Genomic DNA, 16542 nt, shown 5'->3' on the forward strand with positions numbered 1-16542 from the left:
CTGTGTGGATTTACAGGCAAGGGGATTAAAAAAAAAATAGGGATTTTAATAAAGAGACTTAAACAGCAGTTGATTTGCACAACCTTGATACAAACATTTACATATTTTCTTACAAGTCCATATTTTACCATCTGAGTGCGTATATATCATGGAAACCTGTTAGGCGTTCAGGCACGAGTGCACGTTAACTGGTTAAATAAATGCAGAAATATACACATTTCAGCTTTATTTTTTCACAAAACCTAAAATAAATGTGGATAAATACAGTTAAAATTAGGAAAAAATAAATATGGATAAATACAGACGGAAATGACAAAAATGTAAAAACCATAAAACCGGGAGCCCTACATATAATGTACTTGCCAGGTCTCTGCTGCGCATGCTCCTCCAGCTGAGCATGGAGGGTCAGCCAGGCTGCACACAGGACCCTCCTGTACAGTGGCAAGAGTTGGGGATGACACACATGGTGCTGGGAAGACTAGCTCAGTAGCTCCTCTGCCTTGTGCCGGGCCCAGCATTTTAGATCCTCCCAGCGCTTGCGGCATGCCCTGGCTTTCCAGGTGTACATGCCCACTGCACTGCAGCGCTCCCCAATGGTGGCCCATATTCTGGCCTGTGCTCCAATGCTCAGCTGGTCCTCTGGCCCCCCACATAGCTGAGGATATTTGCTAAGCACCCCCCTCTGCTAAAATGTCTAAATTCCCTTTCAGTGAAAGGGGGTGTTTTCTCCTCATAACCCTCAGCCATTTTGGGGGTAATTAGGTTGAACTGAGCAGCAGGATGGCAGAGGATCCGATCTGTGACAGAGGATGACTCAGAATGAACACAAAATGGCTGTGAACAACTCTCTGTGTTGTATTTCCTGTCTACCACTTCCTGTATGCCATTTCCTGTATGTAGGAATGGGTTCCGGTCTGTTTTTTGATCTTCCGGCCCGAATATGTATTCTCCATTTGCGGAGCGTAGGTTCTGTAAGTGGTGCATCAGGTCCGCATACGAGGCATACGCTCCGCAGACGGAGAGCACGCATTTAGTCCGGAAGATATGTACTGGCGTGTGCGACATATCCTGGTTGTGAATTACAGTTGATTTAGTTTTTCACAATGGAAAGGCTATCTGTCCCATATGGTAGAATGGGAGGTTACTTATAACATCTTATAAGTATATCTTTCCATTGTGACAAGCTAGAAAGAAGGAGTTTATTATGCCTGAACTCAGAATATAAAGACACATCTTTTAATAAATATGATTTTCATGTTCTGCGTTTGAAAATACCACTTTTAGAAAGTTGGTATTTTCTTGCTTAGCCATCCTATGTGCCTCTGCAGGTTTATGTATTGACTGTCTGGCTTTGGAGTGACAGGTGCTGGGGATGTGCATTCTCTCATACAGCCGCTGGGGGGGGGGGGGGGGAAGTTGATGTGTGGCCTGCATTTCCTGAATGAGTCAGGGCTGGGCTGAAAACCGGCGAGACCTGATCAGACATCAGGTATACAGTCACTATAACAAGGAAGAGACGCTTCTTCACTCGGCAGCCTGACTACTCACCGAAGTGGCCCTTCTACAACGTGGGGAGGGTTGTGATTTTTTGAGAACACGGATAACACGTGTCTCAGATGCAGAGACGTCTTACCTGACCTGACTATAGGTAAAGTGGGAATATAGGGTGTCTTTCCCTGACTCCCACTCATTATCACTTCATGCACACGGTCCTGATGAAGCGCACAGGGATCCACTAGGGACCAAGAAGTTGCGTGAAACATGTCGACCATCAACCACTTTTAGTACACCATACACTTTTTTCTCACAGTTTGAGAGCGGTGGGAACACACCGGTCCCTCCCTTTATTTAGTATGAAGGAGAGTCTCCAAACCTAACTATCTTTTAATTTAACATCAAGGACCCATTATTAAACTTATCTGGGTACCGAGAGGTAATTTTAACTCCACTAGCACCAACTCACTTGGCCCTCATACCCACATGCACAAATGCAGCACCTCCTAAAAAGATCTCCATCAAAGAGCCCTCTTGCGGGGCCCGTGAGGGACTGCAGCACCACCCCCACGAGGAGCACTGCCCAATGATGATGCTTTACACTCGCAAGAGTGTGTGAGGGCACAAAAGAAACCAGGAGGTCTATCCCCACTTCAAGCACACTCAACCGTTATTTGGAGACATTCACAAGTTACTCAGAACCATATTTTGGTTGTGGAGTTCTTGTCCTCTTCTTTTTTTAGTAACTGTTACCACTTTGTTATAGCACAGGGCTGAATAGACCTGGGCTGCATTCAGAGTAGTGGAAGGAGTTTTCACTAGCACCTGAATGGGCCTGGTCTGCATTTAGAGTGGTGGGCTGAGATTTCCCTTGCACCTGAATATACCCTGTCTGCCTTAGACAATGCTGTCTCCACCTCCTGCTGGGAAGCTGGGCCAGAGAGGACCAAACTGGTTTGAACTAAGCACAGACACTCTGCCTGAGAGTACAAAGTAATTTTGAGTATAAATATTGGGGCCCAGACCCCACCACTTTAGAACTCGCTGGGATCAAGGAACCTACCAAGAAGAAGAGCTGGAAGAGCTGCCAGGAGGAGTAATGCCCTTTGCTGTGTTGTTGCTTTGTTGGGTTAGCCTGAAGTTGCTGCTTCTGCCTTGGGCAGTGAAAGTTCTGGAGTGAACTATCTCTACTTGTGTTGAGTATCTCCAAGGACTTGAAGTAGAGCTTGGCTCCTGTTCTGAAGTCCCAGGGACTACAAAGACTTCACCATCCCCTGAGTACTGCTTCTGGAACCGTTGTTTCAGTTGCCACAGAGAAGGGAAAAGCAACTGACTCCGTCTCTGGCTCTGTGTCCTGAAGACATCGCAGAAGGCACCACCACATCTCGAATTGCAACCCTGGTCTCATCAACGATGACCAACGCCGCCACCACTGACCCGCTGCTTGCACCGTGACCTGTGGGCTCCGCACTCTGCCCCCCCTCGCTTCACTGCCTGCTGACTTCGACACCCATGACCGCATTGTGGCTGGGGACACCGCTCGTTTGTCTTACGACACACCGCCTCGTCCCACACTGCAGTATGAACCAACCAACGCCAGCTCCCCCTAACCAGCTCTGTCGCTTGCACCATGACCTGCCAGCACTGCAACGACCACCGCCTCACTCTGCATCGTAGCCGTGGTCTCACCGACACCGCTGGATGACCTTCACCGAACCGCTGCCTGCACCGTGCCTTGAGGGAACTGCTTCACTTCACATCACAACCACGACGGTTGCCACGACCGGCTTGCTGCAATGAAAAAGGGGCTGTTTACGAGTCTGCCAACACCCCAACCAACGCTGTCAGACGGAACTGTTGGATTCTGTTGTTTTCAATATAGCGTTAGCCCTGGGCGGAACTACCGACTCTGAAAAACAGTTTTTTTAGATACTTCTGCAATTTTAAAGGCTATCTTACAAAGTATATATTTTTCAGTACTGTATGTTGGATTTTTATCATTTTGGTCTTGTTTTGGATATATAAAGATATTGGATATTTTTCTAAACTGGTGTGGTGTCCTTTTGTATTGTGTTCACTGTATTGCTGTTGGTTATGTGCAAATGCTTTACACACTGCCTCTGAGATAAGACTGACTGCTTGTGCCAATCTACCAGGGGGGTGAGCAGGGGTTATTTTAGGAGTGTAACTCCCTTATCCTGACTAAAAGGAAGGGTCCCTATTTGGACAAAGGTGCAACCCCTTGCCAACTAGAGACCCCCATTTCTAACAGGGCAGTAATTTTGGTTTGAAGTGTCAAGCATCATGGGTGAGGCAGGGTTTGTGCTGCTCAAGAGGCCGCAGACATGCTTCAACCTTTTAGCGCCTGCACACGAAAGGATGATAAACAGCATTTCAGGTGCTTGCTGAAAGCCATCCGGGCTTTACTTACGCCATTTTCACTGGAGCGCCATTACCTAACAAATACTTTGGCTTTTTCTCGAGTTGCCCTGTGACTGCTTTGATCCACATACAACACACAGATTGGCTCAGAAGTGGGCCATGGGGAAGCCCTGCATGAGGCTGTGGTATACTTGCCAACATTCTATGATCAAAAGAGGAAGAGGTAGCTATCACAGCTTGACTTTTCGGGTAAAGTAATGATGGGCCCTGTACTGACCAAACAACAAAGGGCTCCTTTGGAAGGTAGGGCGCCGAGCCAGAGCCCCCCCTGTAGATGCCTCTTTTCTTTTGACACAAATGGGGCTGCAACATTTGTACTTGCTGGTGTCTCACGACGTGTACTTCCACATCGATATCTTTAATATTTTGTTCTTCTGTTTGCCCCGTTATTGGTTGACTCGATCGCCCATGAGAACTTCATGTGTAAACTGTTCAAGAAATCTCGAATTGCCCTCCTCTTCAAACCCCATTTTTGTTTTTTATTGCCTTTTTATTTTCTCCCGTGCAAAACGTAGCCCATTCGATTTTATACATTATGCATATCATGTTGTGTTTTTTATTTCCATGATACAGTGCTTTATGGGTCACAATAATTTTGTTTTTAGTACCACTAAATTGGTTAGTCGGTTCTGATCTTCTAGATCTATTGGTTTTGCCAGTGCTTATTAATAAGGTTAACAAACATGGAAAGAACATTTTTAGGCTGTGGTCGTTATTATCCACTAGCCTCAGATTATATTTAATCTTGTGCATTTTCCCACGTACAGATCATGTAATTCGCTTTCTTTTCTCTGCTTCTGCTAAAAGTGACAGCATCCCTATATCTTTAATATCTTCCCTTAATATGTTTGTCTTCTATTTGCAGACCTGCTTGGAGTGCGGGGAAGATTATTGTGTTAGTTGTTTTACCAGAATTCACCAAAAGGGGGCACTGAAACTCCATCGAACATGTCCTGTACAGGTAAAGTTGTTTTCAATTACATGTAGTGTCTGTGCTACCGTGTCAATCCTGTTAGATGAAGTTTTCACTCAGACGTCGGGATGCGATTTGTTTATTGATTATTTTAAATTATGTGATATGTAGATTTGAGATACAGATTTATGGAGAGCTGATAAAGAGGATATACTGGCACCGAGCATTTCTAAAGCATACACTGATTTGTGTATATATTTACAGAATTCGTCAAATAATACAAGAGGACTGTAATATTGAAATGTAAAATATTGCTGTAAAATGTGAGCATTATTGAGTGAAAGTATATTATATATGTGCTTAATGCTTAATGTTGCCTGCTAATTGTTTTCATGAATGTGTTGCCGTCAAATTTAGTTGGGGTATTTTAAAAACACACATTGGCAGAGCCAATAACTGCCTTCGCTGTACCAACAAATGTAAAAACGGGCTTTAACACTCGCTTCTTTTCAAGCGCTGTATGAACAAATGTTTATCGCGTTTAATCATGTCCTACTGGCTTTTCAAATGCTGGGGAAAAGGTATCAACAAAAATTGCTTTCTGTGTAGAATGTAAATAGAAGAAAGAGAACTTGGTGTGCCAAACAGCACAGTTGAGTTTATTTTTCAGATTTAGAACAATCCTTTGTGCGTTCTAATGTAAGCACTACCAGGAAGGCGGAATGATAAATTGGCAGCTAAGAGCGTGAGGTGAGAGAGTGAGACTCCTTTGGGTGGAGCCAAGTCAAAGCCTATTCTATGCGTATTTTAAAGAATTGCTAAAAATGTGTCATCCTGACAGCGGCACTGACAAGACCTAAAAAGGGATGTTTACTATACCAATATTGGACATTATTCAGAAACATGTAGAATAGCCATGTACTAATATTAAGTGTATTTTGTCATTCATGGACATACTACTTTGGGGGTCATTTAGATTCTCCAGTGTTGACTCTTTCATAGATTCACATGCTTGAATCATATACAATACGTTAAATGTGTGGAAAGTGATTCTTAGTGTATTTAACATTATTTTGCATTAAGAGAAGGATAATTGCATTCTGTGCTTTTTAGTAGCCGAGCACAAGCAAAAATCGGATGCTAATTTTACACCAATAATTGCCGAAAAAAAGAGAAACAATGCTTGTATATATTAATCTTTAAATTTGTGGTAATGTCATGATAACTGGTTTTAGTAGCACTATTACCAAATTGTGGTATAGCAGCAAAACATCCAACATTGTGTAAATGCCTGCAGTAGAGGAGTGGAGCCCATTTATCCCAAATTGCAATGCTACATAGCTCCACTGTACATAAACAGCAGTAAGTAGTTCTGAGAATTCTTCTTTTGATGCCCTATAAGAATATACGACGTTACATCGCGGTGTTTACACCATGATACCTTAACAACGCAGGCATTACAACGCAAGTCGTTACAACTACTTGCACTGGAGGGCGCTGGACTTAGGAATAGTATGATTTACTATTCCAACTCCATTCTACGTACAGTAGGGAAGGTGTTGGAATAGTAAATCATACTATTCCTAAGGTTAGAGCTCCATCCAGCGCAAGTCATTGTAATGACTTGCGTTGTAATACCCGCGTTGTAAAGGTATTGCGGTGTAAACACCGCGATGTAACCAATGTTTCCCGCCCTATAAATGTTCTTCAAACTGTTTAAACATGTACGTTTTTCCGTGTTGTTTGACTCCACTAAGATTCTTATACCAGCATTGCTGATATCACTGAGTAACTTCTCCCCAGTGTTAATGAGAGTGCTGGTATTGATAACTACAGGGAGGAAGGTGGTGATAGAAAAAACAGGGATCACAAGTGGCACCCCAGGGGCCACCTTAGAAATTAGGAATTACTGACAGAATCATTAATTGGATTTCCAGTCCTTCCAACTCTTTTGCCCTTGGGTTCCCCCTGCTTTCAGAAGGCAGAGTCCATGAGGGAGCATGTTGGGGTAGTAAGGAATTTGTAGGATTCATGCAAGGGTAGGATTAAGGCATATTAAGGGTTTTTAGGTTTCAGGGATGGGTACTGGTAAGGGGTAGTAATGGATTTTTAGAGTTCAAGAAAGGGTAGGGTTAAGGGGTACTTAGAGTTTTTAGTATTCAAGGATGGGTAGGTTTAAGGGCTAGTAAGTGGTTTGTAGGGTTCAGGGAAGGGTAGCGTTAAGGTTTTTTTAGGTGATCACGGAAGAGTATTATAAATGATACTAAGGGTTTTTTAGGCTTCAGGGAAGGGAAGCGTTAAGGGGTAGTAAATGGTTTTAAGTTTCAGAGAAGAGTAATATTCAAAGTAGTATGGGATTTTTTGAAGTCAGGGATGGGTAGCATTAGGGGGCAGTGAAGCGTTTCAGGGTCGATTGCTTGGTAGAATTAAACATTTCATATTGAAAAAGACAATTTTCATACTTCACCACACCTAATTTAATTTAGCATGAACTCAAGCCACAGGCCCACTACATGCAGTCTGGCTAGTTGACTGATACTTCAATGCTTTGGCGTGATCTGATTAAACGCAAATGTTGGACAGTACCTCAAAAGTGGTATGCCATTTTCCCCTTATGTGTGAAACTGCAGACATGCATCCAGTTGCGGAAGAATTAGCGCTTCTCTCTGATTTTTTCAGATTGGGCATGTCTTGACAATATGGCGCATTGTCTCCTCCATTATCACATAAGGACAAATTATCCTATGAACACCAGAATAATTTGCCCGTTGAGTGTAGACCCTGGAGCATTTTTCATTGATGTATTGTCCAGTAATTTATAAACACGGTGTGCAGTGTCTATATGATGAGCAGCACCCTCTAGGAGACTATCAGAGACATTTGGAGTCTGTAGTATTCTAAATAATACATTTCAAGCCTGCATTGTAGCATCTTAGGTGTAAAAACCAGTGAAAGTGAATCATAAGAAGGAAAAATACTCCCTGATAGGCCTGCTTTGAATGCTGAAAAAAAGTGTCGACCCTGTTCAGAGGCCAGGTCGCTCCCCCACCGTGTCAGCGTCCCCCTTGCTGCCTCTGTGATTCCTGCCTTTTCCCGCCATTTTTGCGCTTTCCCGCCGCTGCCCCCCCTGCGGCCACGCCCCCGCGCCTGATTCGCCACCCGCTTCCCCTCCCGCTGCTCCTCCCTCCCTCGCCCCCTTCTTAATGGAGGCCGCTGCGTGGACGTGCCGCGGGCGCGCCGAAGGCGCGCCTAAGGCAAGTCCGTCTGCGCCCGTCCGCGCCTGGACCATGCCCAGCGCTAGAACCCCTGGACCCCACGCTTGCCACGACGACAGACGCAGATACGGCGCCGACTCCCTCCATGCACTCAACGCCGGCCGACACAACACCTGCTTCCAGGCCGCCCCGAAAAGGACCCACGAACCCTTCTCCTGCCGCACCTGCAGCTTCACCTGCGACAGACTCACCAAACCTCCTAGAACTGGACTCAACAACCTGCGCTGCATTCTGCTCAACACCCGCTCCGCACGCAAATACGCCGTCGAGCTCTGGGACCTGCTCGACATCCTCGCCCCAGACGTGGCCTTCCTCACCGAGACCTGGTGGAACGACTCCTCGGCACCCGACATCGCCATAGCCATCCCGGACGACTACAAGATCACCCGCAGGGACCGCGGCAATGGAATCGGAGGAGGAATAGCCATCGTCTACAAGTCCACCCACGCAGACGACACCCTCAACACCGCCGAACACCTGCACTTCCGGCTCCACACCGACCCCAACACCACCCTCAAAGGAACACTCATCTACAGACCCCCCCGGACTCCGGGCTCAGTTCAGAGACTCCATTGCCGACCTCGCCAGCACCCATGCACTCGCCTCCACGGACTACATCCTCCTCGGGTACCTGAATTTCCACCTCGAAAACAACAACGACGCCAACTCCGCCACTCTGATCGAAAACCTCGCCAACCTCGGCCTCAGACAACTCGTCACCGCACCCACCCATGCCGCAGGCCACACGCTGGATGCCGTCTTCTACACAAGCACCCACATCACCTTCAACCACACCTCCGAACCCCACTGGACCGACCACCGCTGCATCCACTTCAACTTCAAAAAACCAACCACGCACCATCGCACCCAACAGCTGCCGCGCCGCTGCTGGAACAAAGTCACCGAAGACTAGCTGACCACCACCCACGCCCAGAACCCACCTACCAACCCCACCTGCCCTGACGCCGCAGCCCACAACCTCAGACAGTGGATTGACGACTGCGCCAACACTCTCGCCCCACTCAAGAGACCATCCAACAGCCATGCCAGCAGGAGAGCCACCCGGTTCACCGACGAGCTCCTGACCTCCAAACGCGCTTGCCGTAAGCTGAACAAGAAATGGCTCCACAAACGAACGCCAGAAAACCACGCAGCCCACAAGGACGCCACCCGCAGACATCACCACCTCATCAGACTAGCCAAGAGATCCTCCTTCAAAGACCGCCTGGAGAACAACACACACGACATCGAAGAGCTCTTCCGCATCGTGAAAGAACTCTCCAATCCCGACGCCAGCGCCAACGACATCCCGCCCTCACAAGAACTGTGCGACTCACTGGCCATCTTCTTCCACCGCAAGATCGCTGACATCCATGACAGCTTCAACTCCACGACCGCTTCAACGATGCACAACTCCACCCCCCCCGCAATCACCATCAGCGCCAACCGCCTGACTTCCTGGGCCAACACCAACAACAACGAGACACGCAAGATCATGAACTCCATCCACTCAGGATCTCCGTCAGACCCATGCCCACACCACGTATTCAACAAAGCAGACGTGACCATCGCACCCCAACTACAGAAGGTCATCAACATCTCCTTCGAAAAAGCGACATTTCCGGAAAGCTGGAAGCACGCCGAAATCAACGCCCTCCTCAAAAAGCCCAAGGCGGACCCCAAGGACCTCAAGAACTTCCGACCCATCTCCCTGCTCCCGTTCCCGGCAAAGGTCATCGAGAAAATCGTCAACATTCAACTGACCCGCCACCTCGAAGACAACAACATCCTGGACCCGTCCCAATCTGGATTCAGACGAAACCACAGCACCGAGACAGCCCTCATCGCCGCCACAGACGACATCAGACCCCAACTGGACAACGGCGAAACATCAGCCCTCATCCTCCTGGACCTGTCAGCCGCATCCGACACGGTCTGCCACCCCACCCTAAAGACACACCTCCAAGAAGCTGGAATCCAAGAGAAGGCCCTTGACTGGACCACGTCCTTCCTCTCCGGCAGAACCCAGAGCGTCCGCCTCCCACCTTTCCGGTCAGAAGCCACCGATATCATCTGCGGCATCCCCCAGGGCTCATCCCTCAGCCCGACGCTGTTCAACATCTACATGGCCCCCCTCGCACAAGTGGCCCGCCAGCACAACCTCAACATCATCTCCTACGCCGACGACACCCAGCTCATCCTCTCCCTCACCAAGGACCCCCACACCGCCAAAACCAACATTCACGAGGGCATGAAGGCCATCGCCGACTGGATGAGGAGCAGCCGTCTGAAACTGAACTCGGACAAGATGGAGGTCCTCATCCTCGGACCCACACCCTCAGCCTGGGACGACTCCTGGTGGCCGACCGCTCTAGGGACAGCACCGACACCAACCGACAACACACGCAACCTAGGATTCATCCTCGACTCCTCCCTCTCCATGTCCAAGCAAGTCAACGCCGTCTCCTCCTCCAGCTACAACACCCTACGCTTGCTCCGCCGGATCTACAAATGGATCCCGACCGAAACAAGAAGAACAGTGACACAGGCCCTCGTCAGCAGCAGACTGGACCATGGCAACGCACTCAACGCATCCAAAATGCCTCCGCCCGACTGATCGTCAACGCCCCATGCCGCAGCCACATCACCCCCCTCCTGAGAGACCTGCACTGGCTCCCCATCAACAAGAGGATCACCTTCAAGCTCCTCACCCACGCACACAAAGCACTCCACAACGCCGGACCAGCCTACCTGAACAGCAGACTCAGCTTCTACACCCCCACCCGCCAGCTCTGCTCCGCCAGCCTCGCCCTCGCAGATGTCCCCCCGCATCCAACGTACGACCGCCGGTGGCAGATTCTTCTCTTACCTCGCCGCCAAAACCTGGAACACCCTCCCAACCCACCTACGACAGACCCAAGACCTACTCGCCTTCAGAAGACTCCTCAAGACCTGGCTCTTCGAGCAGTAGCGCCCATCCCCACCCCCACCCCTCAGCGCCTTGAGACCCTCACGGGTAAGTAGTGCGCTTTACAAGTACATTGATTGATTGATTTAAGATTCCAGTATCTTCCCTTACCCATGTTGCACCTATAGTTTATTTTGTATTGATATGGAGGGACAACACCACACCACATACTTTGTTTTACGCTAAGGTGGCAACATATATCCCTGCATGCTTTCCATTCCAACAATATCAATGTTCTGGTTGCCAAATTATATATGGCGGGCTATGGGGTCTGAAAAATGTTTCTTGCCCTAGGCTCATTAAATCAAGTGTTAAGCGATAAGATGGCATATCAGCATTGATTTTCGATGAATGCACTAAAGGCACTTACCTTTAATTGGAGTGGCACATTTGGATTTCTTATTTTTCCGACTAAAAATGATTTTGCATTATTTCAGGACTGAGGAAATGTATCAGGTTGATCACTATTGTTTAGTACTTCAGTTCAATCTTGTATTTGCTATAATCTCTTTTCCTACCTTTGGAATGGAATGAAACTTTCCAATGTGGGAACCAGGCCAATTAATTAATTGTGTTTTTTCACAACTATACAGAATAGTAAATGCATCTCTCAGTTTTTAGAATATATGTGGATTTTAGTACAAGAGGGTAAAGCAGGTTATAAAGGCTGAGGTAACAGTCTTCCGAAAAGATTTAGTGTTTTTAACCTCCAAAGGCTGACTAATAAACCCAACTGCAGCCTCTGGTACTGGGTGCTTCACTGTAATTATGTCTTCCTTGCTGGAATTGATTTATCATCCACTTTCTCCAGTATCCTTTGCTGTTATTTTAATTGCTTTATTTTATTGTACAAACTAGAAAATACCTTATTTAAAAGACAATTGTTTTAACATTTGTTTTCTGAACAAAGATCTAGAGTTATCTATCGTAGATTGGTGTTTATTTCAAAGAGATTTGTCGTCTCTAGTGCCCTTTAGTATTGATAACGCCTTTAATGTTGTGGAAACTATTTTCTCGACATCTGCCTCTTATTCGGCAGTTTCCACTTAGTGACGATGTCCTTTTTAATGTATGTATGGGTATTTACCTTGTGAAAACCTACCTATAAATCAATAGTGGTCTGCACAATAGAAGGCGGTGGTGCAGTGGTGTGAGAGCAAGTAAGATTGGTGTACAAAACAGAGTTCTCTTCATTGCTGTCCATGTTGTGTAAGTGATCAAAATGTCTACTTTTGAATGAGGTGCTCTCTGAATGGATGGAAGGCATGTGTCTCATCTGTTTTGGGATGGAGCCCCAGATGCTTGATGCATAGCTATAGACGAACAATGTCTGCATGTGTTGCATTCATCATTGCATTGATTTTGTATGCTAGGTAGGTTAGTTGGAGTTAACAGCTTTAAATATATGATAGAGCAGATCTTGAAATTGCTTTTTGGCTTACATCAAGGGCCAGTGTAGTTACAGTTAGTATGTATGTGACTTAGTAATACTTTCTAAGCACCTTGAAGAGCCCTTTTGCTAGACGGAGGAGACTCTTTAGGGAGTCAAGGTTGATGTCAAGAATCCAGGCGAGCAGGGTGTTTAACGCTATCTAGGTGTAACAGGGCCAGGGTTAGGACACAGGTATGATCTGATCACCCTCTAAAGTTATATGGTAATTGATATCCTTTCAATTGGCCAAAACAACCTACCTGTAAGCCCCTAGTATATTGTAGTGCTTGTAGATTTAGAGACCGCAGTGGACTTAACACACTTAAGTGTGCACTGCTGTGGTGTCGGGTGTCATTTTAAAGCCAGGCATGCTATGCAGGCTGGTTTTAAAATGAAACTAAGTGCCAATTCGCCTTTGGAATTGAAAGTACTTTTAAAGTGCAAACCAACCTTTTATTAAATGTAAGTCACCCTTAAGGTCTGCCCTAGATGTCCTAAGTGTAGGGCACATTGTTATAAAAAGTAGGGAACAATATGAAATATGTTTTATATGCCCTGGTATGTAAAATCAGCCAAAGTTGTTTTCCCCTATAGTAGTGGCTAGTTGAAGACTTTTTGAAGGCTTTAATAACTTTGATAAACTCTATCTTGTTTGGGAGCTAGCTAGCAATATCATTCAACGTATCAAAATAATTGTTACAATACATCCAACAGCTTGCCATGGTTGGATGTATAATAACTATTATAACTATTACAGGAAAGTCGTTTTAGAACTTACTATCCTGAGGTTACCTAAAGCCTCTTCTTATTGGTCAGCCTTTGACAGCCAAGTTGCTCCCTGAGTAGGTGTGAGGAGACCTGGGGCTGAAACAATACAGCCATTGGGTAGGAGGATATTTGCTTCCTGGAGAAGCCAGGGAGAAGAAAGGGGGCTGGGAGACGAGCTGGACTTCAAGGGCAGGAAAACAGTTGTCACAAGGCACAGGCCAGCCCCCATTTCCTTGATCACCAGCCAGATGCGAGCCCGCCGAATCCGATTAGGAGAGGGGCTGGAAGAGGAGTGTAGTGAGTTGTTAGTCACATCTCTTGGTTGGGTTACACAGGCACACACTAAGGAAAGATTTTCTTAATTTTATTTTTGAAGAACAGTGCATTCTGGATCACAAATATGCCACACTTCACAGGAAGTGGTCATAGCAGAGGGAGATAACTTCACACCTATTTGCTGGTGTGTCCACTCCTCCTGCCAGCCCGAAGGAAGGATAAATATGGGAGAGCTGCAGGAGCTCATCAGAACACTGCCTGGAACAAAAGAAGAAGAAAAACTGCCCTACTGGACCCTTGGACTGTACCACAAAAGACTTGTACTCAAAAGGACTGCACCTGCTGCACTGTCAGGGCTCCACAAAGGAAGAGATGTGCTTGACTCAAAGAAGTGGACTCCCTGATCGACAACAGAGCTGGAAGAAGTCACCTGCAAGCCCAAAGAGAGGATCACCTCAGCTGACCAGTGGTAACTGGATTTTTCCTGGACTGTGCAGGTGCCTTGTGGAAGATTGAGTCCTAGCCCCAAAGGCGCAATCCAGAGTCTCTAAACCGTTGGCTGATGCTGCTGGACACTTTTTACCCCAAAGTAACCAACAAGGAATAAGATCTGCAAGGAAAACCTTTTTGCAAAGTTTTTTCAGAAAAGCTCCAAGAGAAGACCAGCCCAACGTCCAGAGTCAAGCCGTCATTGTTGACTCATGACTCGTCCTGACAGTGCTGGTTTGTCCCAGTAAAAGCCCCGGAGTTCCTCGCCATCGATGCAGACGACAAAGACTTCCAGAGACTGAAGCTGCAGCACCACCGCCATCATCAGCTGAAAGTATGGATCCGAGAAGCCCGTGGACCTGCCGACCAGCTCGTCGACTAGAGAAAAGCTCCAAGAAAAAGTCTAAGTACAGAGGTAAACTTTTGACTGGGACCTGGCATATTTGACTCGCGCTCCATCGCGGTTGGCCTAAAACTTTGACTTTGTCCCGGTCCAACTCGACTAGATAGCCACAAGTGGCGCTTTAAGCTTTTTGGTGCTAGAATGCACACTTGTTTATTTACTCTTTAAAAATTCACATCTCCAGTTACCTGCATTGGAGTTTTATATTTGTTTTGGTGCCATTTTAAAGATTAGAATATTCTCTATTTTTATAAATTGGGGTTGGATTTTTTGTGTTGTGTCTTTTACTTATTTACTGTTTTGGTGATATTAAATGCTTTACACATACCTGTCTCCTAAGCTAACCCTGACTGCTCATTTGCCAAGCTACCAAGGGTTGAGCAAGGATTAATTTATTGAGACTTAACTGGACCTTCTTATTGAATGTGGTATTATTGCTAGCAGAAGATGAATACTCCCACCTACTAATACTCCACTTTCCTGTTTGCGCTTTGGCAAAGAGAGTGATGAGTAAGCCCTTCAACGTTCATTGTAGTGTGCCACTGTTGCAGTTCAGCTTATTTTTTGTGTTTGATGATCTCTGTTTTCGTGAGGTTCAGCTTTATGAGGGCTTTTAGCATCCAGCCTATGGTAGTGGAAATTAATAAGCACAGCTCCCCCCTTTATGAAGTGCTATATCCCGAATTCACAGAATTTGATCGTGCTGGGAGTTAACAGTACTGCCAAGGGCAAGAGCATCAGTGCTGCCCTCTGTGACTTGATTCCAAAGGGCATCTTCATATGGTCATGGGCATGAAGAAAAGTCTCTCATACCCCCAGAAATTGTAATCAATCCTCCAGCAGAAGATGTGCCACTAAGACCATGGCTTAGAAGCTCTCCCTAGTATGTAACCAGAGTATAGGGGCAGGACTTTGTAATGTATGGAGCCACAAGCTGTCATATGCATCCCAGTCTGGTGCCACGCCTTGCCGACTTAGGTAAAGTTCATTACTTGATGCCATGTTGCAATGCTGCATGTGTTAAACCATTCTGACAAGTGTGATGAAGTCTTAAATACAAAAAAGCTACATTTGTATATGTTGTAAGCCTTTTTAATGTTCATGTGGCTTGACTGTGTCTGTCCAAGCCTAGCAGAGCATGAATGAAAGCTGATGGTAAAACTGGGACTGGTTCCACATTTAGCCTTCTAGGTATCCAGTGGATCGTGGTGTGACACCTTCCTATTCTAGTGTTATCTCCTGTTTGGGGTTGAAGAGGCCCACTTCTTGGACTGTGTTGAGTAACTTATTCTGGTATTTAAGACCTTTTGGTTGCTTACAGCTTTCATCTGTGTGTGGAGCTGGGGAATGTAGCGGCTTGCCCAAACACTCCACCACTGCTTGCCCCGCCAGTAATGTCATCAAATACAAACATATACTCGAGGAGGATGAGATAATCAATGTAGACAAACTGAAAAATGCCAATCTCCCTCTGGAACTACAGCCAGTAACATGTATGAAGCAAGTTTCTCCTCTCTGACAGCCAACATAACATGCGCTGTTGTCCTGGACACCCACTAACCAGTTTCCAATCTACCATACGCCAGCTAAATATTGGAAAATGAGGTTCAGGAACAAACCATGAGAATATGTTGAACAGAATCATTTGTTTTTATTTTGTTCAACCTGGGTTCTTACCTTAAAAAAAATGGAATACATATTGGCTGACATTAGAAAGTAGCCCCTTCAAAATGCTTGATAAGGGCCATCAATCTGCCATGCTCTGTATCAGTTTGTCTGCGACCTATAACATCATAGGCAGTATATAATACATTTGGAAATGCCCTAAACTGCACTAGTTCTATCCTGTATGATTGGAATGCCCGAAACTGCGCTAGTTCTAATCTCTATGATGAGAGGTACCCTAAACTGCACTAGTTCTATCCTGTATGATTTGAAATGCCCTCAACTGCACTAGTTCTATCCTGTATGAATTGAAATGCCCTAAACTGCACTAGTTCTATCCGCTATGATTGCAGCCAATAGGTATGCGTTCAATCTACAGAAATATGCGGTCCTTAGCTGTTGTGCTGTATTTTGCAA

The 16542-nt window shown here is 46.1% G+C and overlaps 1 protein-coding gene across 1 annotated transcript in view; it reads left to right on the forward strand.

The window, feature by feature from the left end:
• ZBBX (zinc finger B-box domain containing) overlaps positions 1-16542 on the forward strand; it is a 546096-nt gene that overhangs the window by 139751 nt on the left and 389803 nt on the right. Inside the window, exon 7 of the mRNA XM_085635186.1 lies at positions 4802-4897. Within this exon, the coding sequence (XP_085491312.1) occupies positions 4802-4897 (96 nt within the window). The remainder of the gene's footprint in view (positions 1-4801; positions 4898-16542) is intronic.

Source organism: Triturus cristatus, chromosome 11 (genome assembly GCF_964204655.1).
Source record: "Triturus cristatus chromosome 11, aTriCri1.1, whole genome shotgun sequence".
In the NCBI taxonomy this organism is placed as follows: domain Eukaryota; kingdom Metazoa; phylum Chordata; class Amphibia; order Caudata; family Salamandridae; genus Triturus; species Triturus cristatus.